General features: G+C 29.0%; 2 protein-coding genes across 2 annotated transcripts in view; one reads left to right on the top strand and one right to left on the bottom strand.

Moving 5' to 3' along the window:
* Positions 1-840: 840 nt before the first annotated feature.
* On the bottom strand, positions 841-7816 carry LOC107170920 (thiamine transporter 2-like). The gene is made up of 10 exons (XM_089221086.1): positions 7579-7816; positions 6736-6906; positions 6318-6537; positions 6055-6233; positions 5683-5829; positions 4527-4632; positions 2040-2232; positions 1829-1970; positions 1314-1416; positions 841-1153 (listed from the first exon to the last, which is right to left on the bottom strand). Exons 1-10 carry the CDS (start codon positions 7702-7704, stop codon positions 1092-1094), a joined length of 1449 nt encoding a protein of 482 aa, XP_089077212.1. The 5' UTR covers positions 7705-7816; the 3' UTR covers positions 841-1091.
* Positions 7817-11867: 4051 nt separating this feature from the next.
* Positions 11868-16975, top strand: part of LOC149058470 (uncharacterized) — a 41477-nt gene continuing 36369 nt past the window's right edge. The window contains exon 1 of the mRNA XM_089220354.1: positions 11868-12133. Coding sequence (XP_089076480.1) covers positions 12037-12133 — 97 coding nt within the window. The 5' untranslated portion in view covers positions 11868-12036. The remainder of the gene's footprint in view (positions 12134-16975) is intronic.

The raw sequence follows: 16975 nt of genomic DNA on the forward strand, positions 1-16975 counted from the left end.
TCTAAGATAATTTGAACATTGCCGTAATTTTTACGTATTAAGTCAATATTTGAACTTCAAATAGTAATAAAAAAAAATTGTGCTATGTATTTTTATAATTTTTTAATAACTATAAAAATAATTCATGAGAAACTTTGTATTAAATTTTCAAGTATTTTGATAGGGCCTAAAAATTTTTATCGACACTTCAAAAGAAAATGTTCAGAAAAATTGAAAATTTCAGTTGTCTATAAATATCTCAAAAAAAGTCAAAATATTTTTAAAATTAAATCATGTAAATAAAATGCCAATCTATATAACTTGTTAAATTTTCAAATATCTATGACTTATACTTTTTGAATAATTACAAATATTTAAAATTGTTTGAGGATAAATCGGTATCGTTACGCTATTTCGTAAAAATTTAAAATTCAAACGCACTTAAAATTGATCCTATAATGATGTTTCGAGTTTTCTCTATAGCTACTTGAAGGAAAACTAATAAAAAATTTAGTGTTGTATTTTCAATCCTTAGTTATAAACACAAAAAATTTTATGATTTTTCAACTTCAAAATTACATGCAAAGTTTCGCGTTTTCGACACATTTCGTAAAAATTTGAACTATAAACGTTTATAAAAAAAAATTGTGACTAACAATTTTTAATTGTTTTTAGCTACAATAATAACAACTCATAAGGAACCTTGTATTAAATTTTCAACTGTTTTTGGTCATCCAAAATTTTTTTACCGACACTTCAAAAAAAAATTCTCAAAAAAAATCGAAAATTTCAGTTGTCTATATATAACTCAAAAAAGTCAAACAATTTTGAAAATTTAACCGTAAATAGATAACAATAACATAAACATTTGGATAAAATTTCAAGTATTTACAGTGATTAGTTTTAGAATTACAACCATATAAAAAAATTGGTTTGTTCGAAAAATAGTTTTGCGTAAAAATTCCCGTTTTTCTGTCATTTTTTTTTTGTTTTTCTCGATTTTTTTGTAAACTGATGGAACATGTTTACTTTTGACCTCTATAATGCACCAAGGATATTCACTTTTACATCGGAAACCACCCCCAAAAATTGAAATTGAAGCATCATCTCGACTAGTTATGCTGTACACAGGCACAACAAAAAAAATCAATACATTCATCAATTCGTTCAGAATCTAAAATAAATAATAAATAAAATAATAATAATAATCATGGTAAAATCAATACATATTTCTCGCTTCGCTCAGATTCTAAAATCTGTAATTCTTTTTAACACTTAATAAGAGTTGATTGTTTATAGTAAGTACATTTATAAATTAATAATTTATAGTTTACATTCTATAATACTGTCGGTTGCAGATGATGAGAAATAATTTTTTACTGCGAAAATTAGGATCACCGCTCCAATGCAAATGTAGTAAACAGCATAAATCAAAAACTGTAAAAATAAAAAAATTCATTTAGAATAAAATGTAATTTTTCTTTGATATCATTTTAACTTCGAAATTCGACATCATTTAAGTACCACAGAAAATATGTTTTAGTCAATTTTGTAATATTATAGGTACAGAATATTGATTCATTAAAAAATGTCAGCATAATTTTATATAATATTGATTAGGTACATGTTGGTAACAAACTAAAATACAAATACCTATTAAAAATAAAACTATTTAACATACATAAAATATTAATTTGTTTTTTTACGTAGGTCCTACCATTTTAAGCAGTTCATTATAGTGGTGCGGAATAATATTGGTTTGCAGTATAATGCATGTTGTGTGACATACCATCATATCACTGTGGCACGTTTAAATAACTATTTATTATTTTATTGATTGTTTATTTACTTGTTGTATCGTTGAAACAGAGATAATATTCCCTTGAACGATGCCATAAGTCATTAGCGTGTGTAGGAATAGTGCTATAAATGAGTTAAATCCAAATACGAGGCCGTAACTATCTCTGCTTAATCGTTTTGCGACTTCGGATCTAATGAAATACCGGGTGGCTATTTTAATAAATGTAAAAGTTTTGTATTATAAATATTCAAATATTTACTCGGCGACCGTCAACATTGTTTGGTAAATACATCCGTATATTATGTAGAAAGCATAAATAAACCACATGGTTCTCGTGAAAAAACAACCAAGAAGTACTACTCCAGCGAGGATTGAACCAATTCCTAAAAACAAGTCTCCGACCTTAAACCAATTTAATTCAAGTTTGCCAATTGAATATGCAGCAATAGCCCCTATAAATATAATTTATTCAAAAATTAAAATCAAATTTAATATAATATTACCTGTCGTTTATTTTTGTTTTTTTATTTTTTTTATTGGGGTTGATACAAGGGTCATTGGGGGTTTCCGTTTTCCACCAAAAGGACCCTAGCCCGTTATCACCATGGCCGTTTTCCGCCAAAGGTTGTATTTCCGATTTCCGCCAAAAAAATTAATAAATTATTATTGAGAACCCCTGAACTGAATCCAGATAGCATGCAAGCTCCTCACCTTGTATCATACATGCGCCAGCTCACCTCACACAGATATTTGATCATAAATCATATCTAATTCTTATCTTACGACTATTATAAAGTATTATTATTCGACTATTTAGGTATACCCAGCGTATTTTCTAAAGCATAGTCTACTACTATACTATATACGAATTGTTATGAATGTTATGATTATAAACATCACTCACAATTATAAAAATTAAAATTATATAAAAGTACTCATTCAATATTAACCATACGAAAACGATAATTTTTATAATTATTACATGTCTGTTGTACAAATAATACATTATTATACAAATTTAAAGCATTTTACGTAAAAACACTAAACAGTTTAAGTACCTATACATTTGTATGATGATAAGCATCACTCATTATTATAAAAATTAAAATTATATAAAAGTACACATTAAATATCACATGTTTGTTTTCCAAATAATACATTATCATACAAATTATTTACTATACGAAAAAGAGATTTTTTGACAAACTCAGTAGATGTACTGAGTACATCGTAATCATTACTGGTTGATGGATTCAGTTCAGGGGTTCTCATTTTTTTTTTTTTTGGTGGAAATCGGAAATATAACCTTTGGCGGAAAACGGCCATGGTGATAACGAGCTAGGGTCAATTTGGCGGAAAACTGTTTCGCCCGGGTCATTAGCCTGTGGAACTGTGGGGGAGGAACTGTTAGTTGGAACTCGTGGATGTTTTTTGGCAGAATTTCGGATGGGAACCCGTAGGTTTCTGCCATGCCTGGTTGGGGGCGGTGACCTCTCTTTTCAGACAGCGTCAACTGCCCGGAAATCGATGCCGCCCATAACGAAGATTCGAACCCAGCGACGTGCGACGGTGAGCGTCACCGGTGAATCCGAATTGATTCCCGGGTTGTTACGAATTGGTTCCTAAGTTGTTCCGAATTTGTTTCCGGAAAAAAGCATTTTCATTTTTTCTTCTCATTTTATACAGACTTATTACTATCTACATATTATGCAAGTATGGTTAAAATTGTTGGTTTTGTCATGAATTTCATTTAAAAAAATAAAAAATAATAATAAGTAATATAATAAAATAATAATACATTTTTTCAATTAGTCAATTTTTCTTTAAATAAAAAAAAAAACGATTAATTCACGACACACTTCTTATCTAAATCATTTTTTTGGTACATTAGTACTTATAATATTGGGAAATATGTTATAAGAATATTATTAGATCGTATTTCGCATTTTTTGTAAGTGTTTATCGCAGTGCGATAATGGTATCTCTATACACCTATATAGCTGTCCATCTATCTATCTGCCTATATGTACGCGTATCGTATAATAGTATTTAAGTTCATATTACGGTCATACGGTGTCACATGCAGCTATATAGCATTCAATTCGGATGTGTAAGACTTATACCTAGAATATCGAGAACCAATATCGGGAACTAATTCGGATGTCAATTTTCAGATATAGGAACCAATTCGGGTGCAGCCGTGCGTCGCAACTCGCAACCGAAGCCTTAATCTGCCTGGCCACTACACCCCCTATCGTTTATTATACACTATAAATGTTGCATTAAAGGTGACGACCGTATATATATATATACGATCAACATGCTCGTGTCTCTTCTACGACCAGCAACATATGGAACAAAAAACCATGCTCTAGCCTCTAATAAGTACATTTCTGTTAATGTTCAGATCTAATCAGTAATCACTATTCACTTTAATTGTTTAATAGAAAAATGAGATCTTGTGATCGTAATCCATGATCCGTGCCTAATTTTTTATATTAATTTACTTTGAATAAAAAACGACATGTTGATCATGAATTAAATTTTAAATTTGATAGTTTCAAAGATTTCGTTCTAACTGTAATTGAATAAAAATGGAAATACGGAGCTAGGTAGGTATTTTCCATTTGTCTGTCGTACAGATTAAGCCGGTAATATAATAATTCACGACGGTGTAGCGTCGCACCAATACCTAGTTTTTATTCGGTATGTATTATGTAGTCTGTAATTTGTACCTGCGACCTACCTATTAAAGTATTAAGTGATTCTGCTGCACCGTTGTACAAAGTAAAATGTGTATCCTCGTTTAAATTTAATACATAAGTGTACAAAATATTAATGTACGTGTAAACCTGAAATAAAATTATTCAGTGATATTATTGTACATTTAAAATATTACATATAAAAAATGAATATACTGTAGCAATGGTGATGGCGGTAAGAAAACTATTTCAGTCGCAGGTGACAGTATAGCGGTCGTATCCATTCTATGACAGATTTGGTGTCATTTGCTGTGGTCCAGTTTTCGAAAACCTGCAAGCCATCAATACTGAAAGGGTGGTTATACTCAATGAAGCAGAAGAGATGTTTAGGATATTCTAAAAAATGGTGATGGAGATCTTGACTCTCAAAGAAAGGGCCCGGCAGGCTGTGGAAGGACACAGTGAAAATTCATTGCAGCGGTCTTAAGAAACAGATTATTCAGAACGGGCCTTCAGACTCTGACAAATTTGTAAAAGAGAGTTAATCAAAGCCTGTATTGTTAACCCTCTATTTCAGTTAATGCTAATTTTACAATATACCTAGCATCGGGATCTCTAAACCTGAATAATTCATTCATGCTAAGGAAAGTGGATTCAGATATTCCCTGGGACAACCAATGTTGTAAATAATTCATTTTGAATAAATAAAATATGATGTTGCGAGAGGGCCAAAAAGTGTGCAAATGGTTCAGTCCCAGCGTGGTAGTGCCACATAAAAACAAATGCAATGCATTTGTTCACTAGAAAAATTTGACGAATGTAATAAAGACATTGAGAACGAAAAGATAGTTCAATATGAGTTACCGTTCTATCGCTTTCAGAGATGGTCAGGTGTGACAAAAATAGTAGGCATGATGGGTTGTTCGTGCGAGAAGGCATCACATTGAACATGCATTTGACATTTGTACGTTTTAAAAATAAGCTCACCAATTCCTGCTAAAATTCTATCGTACTTCAGCATAATCTTTATAATCTTCGAATAAATTTTAAGGACCAACTAAGCGAAAGAGGCGATTTCAGTCTCGAACGAAATTCAAACATCGACTTCGATTCGAACCACCACGTCGGCTGCGACTGACATACCTTACTCCCTGCTCTTATCATACACATATATAATATAATATTGGATGGCGCATCTACCTGTACATATGCTCCGAACGCGAAAGCCCACCACAAACAAAGTTTTCTAACATATGGATCTGAGTATGACCGTTTGAAATCCTTCTGTAAGTATAATAATACTTGGCCCAGAGTTCTATCGCCATCTTTATTAATATCCTTGGTTATCTGAAAAGTAATTTAATAATGTAAATTAAAAACGACTAAAAGTACCGTATTTGATGGTACTATTTAATAACTTTTTAAATATAATTATTAGAAATATCATAGGTAGTACCCATTTATTGTAATATGTAGATAAGACTGTAATCTCTGAGAATTGTGCTGGGGGCACTTACTTACTATATAATAAATATAAATATAGAGAGTTCAATATTAAATTATTTTACCTACCTTAGTTTGCGATGGTTGAGATTCAATATTCTCAGTAGTTTTTGGTTCATTAGGAGAAGACGTGTGATTTTTGACTGGTGGCAAAGTATCATCGGTTGTTTCAGATTTTTCGTTATGAAAATAGATACTATTAGTAACGTTAGGCATTATATAAGCCCAAACAGTAGAGAAAAGCATTCCTTGAAAATTAAGTTATTTATATTTTATTTAAAAAAAAATTAATTGAATTCATTTAAAAGACTTTTAATGAATAAGATGTATACCGAATATACTAATGTAAACCAATTCGACATAAGGAACTGAACCGTTGACAAGGCTGACTAATTGAGCGAAAAAAGACGATAAGAACTTTCCCGACAGACACGCCGCTCTAGCTTGCCCCGTGATCTTTTGATAGTAACGTTTATCATCGGTCATGGCGTATAAATAACCAAAATAAGCTACTTCGGATGAGAAGAAGAAACCGTAGAACACTTGACCAATCTGTAAAATAATTTTTTCTTTACTTTTTATTTTAGAATTAAAAAATAATAATATAACGATATATATTACAAAATATCACGCATCTCGATGTAAAGCACAAATATCATAATATTATTATAATGTAAAATAAATAATAGTGTAATAACTCATAAGTCAACTTACGAGTTTTAACAATAGTACTTATTAGGTATAATTTACCTGCATTCTTAATAAACTCGGATGTCCAACTATACTGCCATAGGCCATTACACCACAAATCCCGTCCATTATTAACACGGGCTTATATTTCAGATAGTCAGTGATCAGGAACACAATTATGATAAGAGCAAAGCACGAGTATGCTCCGACTGCATAAACATCTCTTGACGTCTGTACAAATAATTTTGGAAATTCGGTAAGCATAAAACTTATTAGATTCGAACATCAAATCCGACATAATTGCATCGTATTAAGCGAAAAATTTTAATTTAAAGTTTGCGTTATAATTACGACACTTGTTACTTGGTTCGCTCAAAAATTGGCCTTAACGACAATAATAGGGAACAAACAACAATACCACAAATGTTTAAGGAACAAGTCACGTTTATAAAAATTGATTTTTTTTTTCATTTAAATTATTTGTCTGCGTTTTATTTTGATGAACATGAGGTTTTAATTTAACGTAATTAATAATACCAAAATATTATATAATAAAAGATAAATGCATTTAATAAATTATAGACATCCATATAAAAAAAAAAATAGGGCATAAACATCAAATTTACAAACTTATTCAAATTTCTGTACCTACGTAAGTAATAATAAAATATCAATCAAAATGTATATTATTTATATAGTGTACAAATAAAAAAATTTTTTTTTAAAAATGCTAAATCATACGTAAAAAAGTTATTGCTTATCAAAAAAGTATTAAATCCATAAACAAATGTTTTTCAACTTTTTTGAAAACTTTGAAAAATGTCGATTTTAGGCTTTCTCCTTTTTATATTTAACCTTCGATATGCGTATAAATATTTATACTGTGTATATTGTATATTTTACCTGAGTTAATGTGATGTTTATAGCTGGACTTGTCATGTAAGCCGCGTAAAACGGCTCGATAGGCCTGAATTCTCTGACGAACGCAAACACGCAGACGAATAGAGAGATCTTTTTCCATTTTTTCATGATGGTTGTATTGGTGAATCGCAACAAAATATGTATTTTTACGATCAATGTTTTTCTAAACGAATTTTATACTATTTCAACGGTAATATTATGGTATACCTCTCATTTTCTACTGTATTTTATATCGTATTGATACTGGTTGAGGCAAGTTATCTTGAAATGATTAGGAAGAGCTCAACAGAGATTAACAAATTCACTAATGAATTACTGGTATCAGCAATTTAATCCATTCATTAATTTATATGATTAATAAGTATTTACATAATAACAAACAAGTGTTCTGTATTTGGTTTACTTTATGAATCCACTCCCAGGATGAGGGCGTGTTGTTGATCTAGACGAACATAAGAGACTTTTAACTTAAAAATGTCCACTTAATAATTTACAATGTACCTATTACGTAAACATGTCAAACTGGTCCGTCAGAGACCGGTGAAAACTAAAATGAATACGTTAGCTGCAGATAAAAATGAAAAACAATTATAGTATGAATACAATGCTCTCCAACTGGATCCCAACGCAACATGTTACATACCAGATACCACTTTCTACATCGAAACATGTAGTTTTAACAATTTTGATAACAGTGGGCACACAATCTGCTTTTATAACTCATACTGCTCTGGTATCCAAACTGATTGACACAAACGGAATAAATGGAACAAAACAGATGGTTTGGACGACGAACCATAATTCAAGTTACACTGTTAGTAGTGTTAGTTATTACAAATAATGCATTACAAACCGAAAATGTATTTCAAGCAGATAGTGTAGACCAGCCCTAATTTTTTAAATACTGAAATTATTTTACAAGATATTATTATAATATTAATATTTTACAATTTAAATAATACATTTTCATAAAGTGCAGTGGTTCTACTGGAATGGGATCGTGGTGCACCTGTTTCATTTCCGGTGCACAGTTCGGGAACCGCTGGTTTATTCCGTATTTTTAATAATAAAATAAATTAATATAATAATTAATAGCAATATAATATTTATATGATAATAGGCTGACCGTCTCCGCTCGGAATCGTTTTTCGTTTACAATGATTTGTAATTAAATTCAAATTTAACACATCTATGTAACAGTGAACTACTAAATGCGAGAACTGTATTACAGCAGAGTGATTATTTATGAACCCTCATTTTTAATCTAGTGATTACTAGAGAACAGAGAAAATACCTCCATTATAATCCAAATAGAAAAAAAACGAGTACCCGTTTAGCACTCAATTAGTTCCCCACTAGGATCTATTTTATATACATATTTATATTTGATGTATGTTATGTACCAGTGGCGCCGATCACCTAATTTATCAATGACATATGTCATAGTAGATTTTATAGCTGGGGGGGGGGGGGCACCAAGAGGTACTAGGGGCCTGGTTGTGGTTAGGTTGTGAAAAAATTAGGGTGGGGGGCAGGTCCCGGAGGGGCCTCTGAATGTACGATGTCATAGTATTTTTTAAACACTTCGACGCCACTGTTATGTACTGCACTTTTAAGCCATCTATAATAATATATTAACATGCAAGTATAATGCCTAATGAGAAATACTGATTTATATATACCTCTCTTCAGAATAATATTATATCGGACGACGACCGCTTTTGATCGGCGGCGGTCAAATGCTTCTCTTAACAACGATGGGGAGCGAGGTAAAACCAATGTACACAAGTCCGTCACATTTATAATTCTGAATAAAGTATATTATACAAAACAGGGATGTATTTAAGAAGTAGATAGTAGTAAGTTGAATGCCGGGTTGTAAAATTTTAGGGGTGAAGTGTTTTATTTTATAAATATGTATGAGATATATTTCAAAGTAACAAGTAAGAAATACAATTATTTTCATAATACCTATAAATGAATAATTTTTATAATTTATTATGATACTACAGTTACAATATTATTTTATGTGATAAGTTTTAAAATGTGAAAAGTTATTCTTACTGTAGTTAAAAAATATCAAAAAGTCATCCATAATTTATAAGTTATACGTTTCATTTCAAATTATGATTAAAACTGAAATTTTTTCTTAAACGCTGTTATATTTATTTTGTTATAATTCAAAATATTATTCGAAGAAACTTGAACATTTCGGATATTTTCCACTATTACCTACTAATTATTCATATTTTATAGATACTTTCGTATCTACACACTTAATTATTAATACATTGGTTTCAACCATTTATTTTTATTTAGTAGTATCGTATTCTATTATGAACAGTTAGATTTTAAGGCTGAAAATTAAAAAAAAATATTGTAATAGGAATATTCTATACAGGGGCGTAGCAAAATAATTTTTTTTTTTACTGGAGCTGACCAATATCATTTAGTCGACTGACTTCATTAAAAAAGAAGAAAAAAGTGTAAATACATGTATACATGAATCTAAAGATTTTAAATCGCATTTTATATATTATCAACTAGAATAAAATTTTAATGTTTTATATTTAAATTATAAGAATTAAGAACTTAACTATTATGTTATATAGGTAACTAATAAGGCTTAGTTCATACCCATTCATGCTAATTTACATGCGGCTGTTAGACAGATCAAAATATTGTATGAAAAAAATATTAAAATATTAAAATGCATAATAAAATAATATCAATAATAAACGTATAGGTATACGAACAACGTGCGATATTTTAATAAATATTAAATATTTAAATAATTACAGATATATGATTTTTAATATTTTACTTCATATAGAAAAAACGAAATTCATAATAACTTGTATAAAGGTTATATAAATTATAAATATAAATATATATTTGTTATTTATTAATTTATTAATAACTTCACGTAAATTTAGATTAATTGATGAAAATTGAATACACTTACCTATTCACGTTGATTTACTTAAGTAGGCGGATGCTGAGTTAAACGTTGTAATTATAGTTTCAGTGCACACTGCACATCTGTATGTCTGAAAATTAAACGAGAATTAATGAAATAAAAAAAAAGTAAAAACAAATGAAATAATATAACTATGTAATTATTAATTACACATATTATGAATACTTACAGTATTACAGTAAATATTTTAAAAATTCTGTGAAAGTAGTCCCACTATCTACGGTTCGATGGCGTACCTATTAATTTTACGGCACATACGCCATATTATGAACACAATTTATTATAATAAGTATCTATAAAAATGATGTGCAGACAAAATTCAAAATATTCGTACACAAACATGCAAACATTGCTTTACCATTAATTGGAATATTATGCCATAGTAAATTACGATATGTCACTTTTATTAACCTATTTAATATTTTTTTCTTTGTTTTTTGGCTAATCATAGACATTAATATATTAATTATATAATAATATATCTATGGCCATGTGAATTCCATGAAGTACACTTAGGTATATTATAGAGATGTTACGAACTGTTCGAAAATCGAACCAGAGAAATAAAAATAAAAGTCGATGGAGTAACAGCTAAAATTATAAATTATTATTAAATAATTAATAATTAATAGATTAATGTTAGTTGTTTATGTTTGCTTGTTTTAAATATTGATGTTTTTCGCTTTTTCTTATTCTTATCAGTTATCATCATATTAATAATTAAAAATCGCATGCATAATAATTATTAACTATTAAAGTATTTAAAGTATTTAAGTAAATAGTTGTAAAATCTTTATTCAATAATTCTGAGGTATGGTGGCTAAATGATAAATAAATAAATAAATATTAAATAAAATAATATCCAATTTAACTTTTAATGTTCGGTTCGAGTTTGATAAAATATTTGAAGAGTTCGGTTTGGTTCGGGTTCGATTAAAAGTGTGTAGGTTCGGGTCTGTTCGAGTTCGTTAATTTAAAGAAAAGTTCGGTTCGGGTTCGGTTCGACCTTAAATATTATGGCTCGTAAGTCGTAACATGTCTAGTATATTACCGTCGAACATTTGTTTTCATAACAATAACATAATCAAATTTAAGTAACCGGAAAAAATTGTTCTGTACATTACATACACAAATTAACCTAATTACAACGATTGTCGTAAAAATTAGGTGAGTATAACTTCTGACAAAGCACCCATCAGTATTACATACGCACTAATCACTAAATCACTAATCTAAGCACTGATCACAAATTTAAAGTCGTCTCAGAATTTTAGATTCTTAGTGTAGCGAAGAATGTATTAGTTTTTGCTATTCGTTTAACTTAACGGCCGTTAATATCCTTAAAGTCCATACACTACAGTAAGGTAATATGAAATTTCCAATAATTATTCAGATGAGATTTTTTACAACAGATCGTCCTAATTGTTAATCTTCACGCAAGACATAAGTCCTCCATTATAATGTTCAGTACTCACTATCATCAATTAAATATCTCATCCTTGTTGGTTTGGTTGAGTAGTGCGACAAAATACTGGGCGCAGACATTTATCAAAGATAGTAAGTACATTATATTATGCATGTATTATGACAATAACCTGTTATTATGAAGCTCAATAACAACAATTTTTGCTTCAGGTTCAGGTTATATGTATCGAAATTTTAGCTTTATCTCAAGTAGGTATTGATGTACTTTTCCTTAATTAAGCTTAACCTTGATGTATGTTATGTATTTATATAACTGTATAAATACTAAGCAATTATCTAGAAAATATTTTCGATTTATCTATGTAGGTAATTGTATATTATTCTACAATTTGCATAGAATAATTTTGATTATAAGTGTCAGCGTTTTATAACATGGTTATTTTTTGGATATTTGAATGATAATGAATATTAATAGCATATTTCTGGATATTTGCATAAATGTTGCATATTCTACAATAATAATAATAATATTCGTTATAATTCTATCTTTATTCGTTAAAATAGTCATACATACGTCCCTAATCAACCTGCTGTTGGTTGTAAATGACCAGTTACTGTAATAAACACCGACGAGTTATTGATGAATGACTTACCAACGTTTTGTCAAAAAATCGAGGGTGTTCATATGTTTTTATACACATACTTGTGTAATACCTACTTTTAACAAAAATCGTAGTTTAATTTTAAAAATAAAAATGTTTGCATATTTATGATACAAATCTGAATATTTTATAGATATTTATTGGAGATAAGTCCGAGCCTAAAATATGATGAGTGATGATTATTGAATGAATTATATAAGTAGGTATTACCATAAACGTGCGCAGACTTTGTCCGCAGGGGGCGCCCATATTAAAAAGGTCTGAACCAATTACCAAAGATTTTTGTACTAATGACTACTAGTATAGTTAAATGATAATATAATTGTAAATTTTATGAAGTTATTATTTATTTAATTGAACATGCAAATATGCAAATACAAAAATAATCTAGTATAGACTATAGACTATAGATATAAAATATCTATTCATTTATTAAAGAAAAGTCAGAGGCCGCAGGTGGAGCCACAGCCACCCGCCAACACGTGCGCATACCTATGAGTATTAGTGTATTACATACCTACTAAACCTAAATACTGCATTTGTATATCTAATAATTATTGAATTTATAATTTGTATGACAGTTCAAAATTTCTAATGTGAAATTCTTTCAAACACGCTAAAAATCGACAAGATATTTTTCCATGTCTATTTCGGTACTATTCAAGTAAACCTTGTAATTTTAAAATTATCTAATTTTTTCTTACACTTGTCGATCAAAGCTTTTTTATGGTGAATCACATATTGAAGCGTTTTTCAAAAGTAAATATGTATGGAAAAAATCAATTAAACACCATACACAATATTATATTTAACAGAAAACTTTATAAACAAAATAAATTAATATTTAAACCAATACCAATCTAAAAAAAGGTGGGTAACTGGATGTCGCTCTGCTGTACAGTAGGTGACAAATGGGTTACTGTAATAGATGGTATTAAATTTCATTCAATTCAATGATATTATATTATTGTATACGAAAATCAATTCTGAATGGAAGTGGTTTGTCAGCATACAATATTAATTCTATTGTTATTATTAAAAAAAATTTAGATATCTATAAAATAAATTCGAAATTAATCAAATCAGATTCTTTATATACCTGACTTACTCAGTCATCCATAGTATATACTATTTATTATAAAGTATTAATAATATAACTTATAAGTCATTAAGGACATTAACTATTAAAATTAGAATATAAAAATATACTCTAAAATTTTAAGTACTCACGAATAATATTTGGAATGTGGAAACATGTTTTAAATTTTCAATCCTTAGCTTTAAAAGTTAACTTTTATATATTTTTAACAAGAAATAATTTGTAATTTTTCAATTAAATAAATTTTGTCAACATTTGAACTTTAAACGGTTATAAAAAAAAAAACGTGCCTATGTATTTTTAATATTTTCTAACTACTATTATACTAACTTTTGATGAATCTTATATTAAGTTTTCAAGTTTTTTGACTAAATGAATACATTTTTACTAACATTTGTAGGATAAAAAACTTAAAAAACGGTCATATATATATCAAGTATAAGAACTGATAAAATAATCATATAGTGTATATTTCAAGTTTTTACAGTTATTTGTTTTTAAATAACAAGAAAATAATAAGGATATATTGGTACAAGAGAAGTCGAATGAATTCCAATATTGTAAAAATTTGAAATTCAAATAATCATAAAAATTTAATTTGATTTTTTTTGGTAAATAAGTTTTTTTTATTCAATCTGTTTAAAAAAAAAAGCGGGTAAGTGGATGTCGCTCTGCTGTAGGGTACCTTAGGGGGTGGGGTGGACCTCTGACTAGGGTAGGTTAAATTTGAATGCAATGATAGATATCGTTGTATACGAAAAACGATTCTGAACGGAGACGGTTTATCTGTCTAGGATATATTAAAGATTATTAAAAATTTTCAAATTTTAGATTTAAAAAGAAAATTTTTTATGAATTTCTAGATTAAAATAATTTGCGAATTATCGTGATTTTTAAGTATGTTGTCAAAATTAAAATTAAAATGCTTGTAAAAAAAAGTGACTATGCATTTCTTTTATTTTTCAATTGCTATTATTGTAAAAATATTTTAGGAGCATTAGGAGGATGTAAAGAAAATGTCAATCTAAATAACTGTTAACATTTTCAAGTATCTACGACTTACTTATACTTTTGGAATAATAACAAATGTTTAAAATCGTTTGAGGATAAATCGTTATCGTTACACTATTTCGTAAAAATTTAAAATTCAAACGCACTTATGTACTAATGGTTAAGTTATACCTAACCTAACCTTAGTTATACTGAATGTCGATGGATTTATAAATTCTAAACTCTGTATAAATAACAAACAAAGTTTCTGTTGAAAATATACCTTTTAATGATTTTTTAGTCATTAACATTTGATTTACACACTTAACAATACGAAAAAAGAAGAAACTAAAATTGCTTGTGTATACAAAAATTATCTTTTATTAATTTAACAAATTTATAATCAATTACAAAATTGAAAATTCACATAATATTATAACAATTGAACGAACAGTTACAAATGTATACATTTATGTAGGTACATGTTTCAAATAAAAAAAATGAACATACAGTTTTGAAAAAATATTTAAAACTGGCAAAAAATAGAGCAAAGTTGCTATTATCATAAGGAAAACATTTTTAAAAATATAATATGTATAATTTTTTATGAATTAGCACAAAATGGCTAAATTATTACATTTTTACAAGTAAAAGATTTTCAAAGTCAAAAAAGGGGTTGGGGGAAACACATGGTTTAAATACAAAAAGGGGAAACATTTAAAAAAAAATGAGAACATTAAAAAAAATAGCACAAAATTACTATAATTTAAATGTTGCCATTGCAAGATTTAGCCAAAAAGGGGGGGGGGGGGGAGACAAACAACATTGAAGAAGGAGATAAACAACAACAATATATACACAAAAAAAAAAGTTATAAAATAAAAAAAAAATAAAAAATACGTCAGTCAGGAGACACAAAAACAAGGAGGGGAGGATACGAGATGGCGATTGGGTGCGGATTTGTAACAGTTTTGGCCACTGGTCACCTCCACAACGTCCCACGGGTAGAGAGTGTCACGGGCGAGTTTGCTCAGACACGTGATGACCTTGCCCAGCCGACGAGGCCAGACCGAGACCATGCACTACTGCCTACTGAAATTGACAACTGGTCATCGGTATCTTTTGCATCTTCTGTTTCGAACGTTGTGTCTTCGGGGACCTCATCCACATCCATGGGTTCCGATTCTGGAGACAGCTCGACAGTTCTTGACATGGTATCTTGAGCGATAGCAAGCAGAAGAGCTATGACCCAGTTGTGCATGTGGTCGTTTTTGTCATAATAACCATCCATAATACCCGCAATTATTTCATGCAGGATCAGGAGTAATTGCACTTGAACTTCTTGTATGTTGCGATGGTAAGCAGCCATTTTTTAAATGTGCGTATGTGTATACGAGTGTATGTAGTCGCTGGTCGAATTGAGAATTGCAAATGAACTAAAAACGTCTCTTTCAACACAGAGACTTTTAAATTTAAAAATCTCCTAGACGACAACGTTTGTTACTAGCCAGCGAGTACGATAGGTAATCGTTCTTATCGGCCTGCAACATTAGAATTTCGAACGCGTTTATTTTCCTAAACTTTCTGCAATATCACCGATTCAAATACCTCATACTATCATATTACAATAATCTATGAGCAGTAACTATAAATGCAAATATTTTTTATTTCTATCATAAATTTCAAAAAAAATATTTCTTAAATGTTCAATAAATAAAAGTCAAAAATTAATCTTTTTACTTATCAAAATAAGTATTTTATATTTTTAATGTTGAACCCAATGACAACATTTATTAGAGTCTTATCAAAATCAATTCAGTAGTTTTGTAGTGCATTGCACGTTACGATTTTTAATTTTTTTTAGCTACAATAAGAACAACTCATAATGAACCTTATGAATGACCTAAATTTTCAAGTTTTTTTGGTCATCCAACATTTTTTTACTGACACTTAAAAAAATTCTCATAAAAATCGAACATTTCAGTAGTCTATAAATAACTCAAAAAGTCAACAATTTTTCAAAATTAAACCGTAAATAGATAACATTAACATTTGGTGAAAATTTCAAGTATTTACAGTGATTAGTTTTTGAATTACAACCATATAAAAAATCGATTTGGTCGAAAACTGGTTTTGCGTAAAAATTCCAGTTTTTCTGTCATGTTTACTTTTGACCTCTATAATGCACCAAGGATATTTACTTTTACATCGGAAACCACCCCC

This window comes from Diuraphis noxia, unplaced genomic scaffold, assembly GCF_037042655.1.
Source record: "Diuraphis noxia isolate RWA-SAM2 unplaced genomic scaffold, SU_Dnox_SAM2 contig0002, whole genome shotgun sequence".
NCBI lineage: Eukaryota > Metazoa > Arthropoda > Insecta > Hemiptera > Aphididae > Diuraphis > Diuraphis noxia.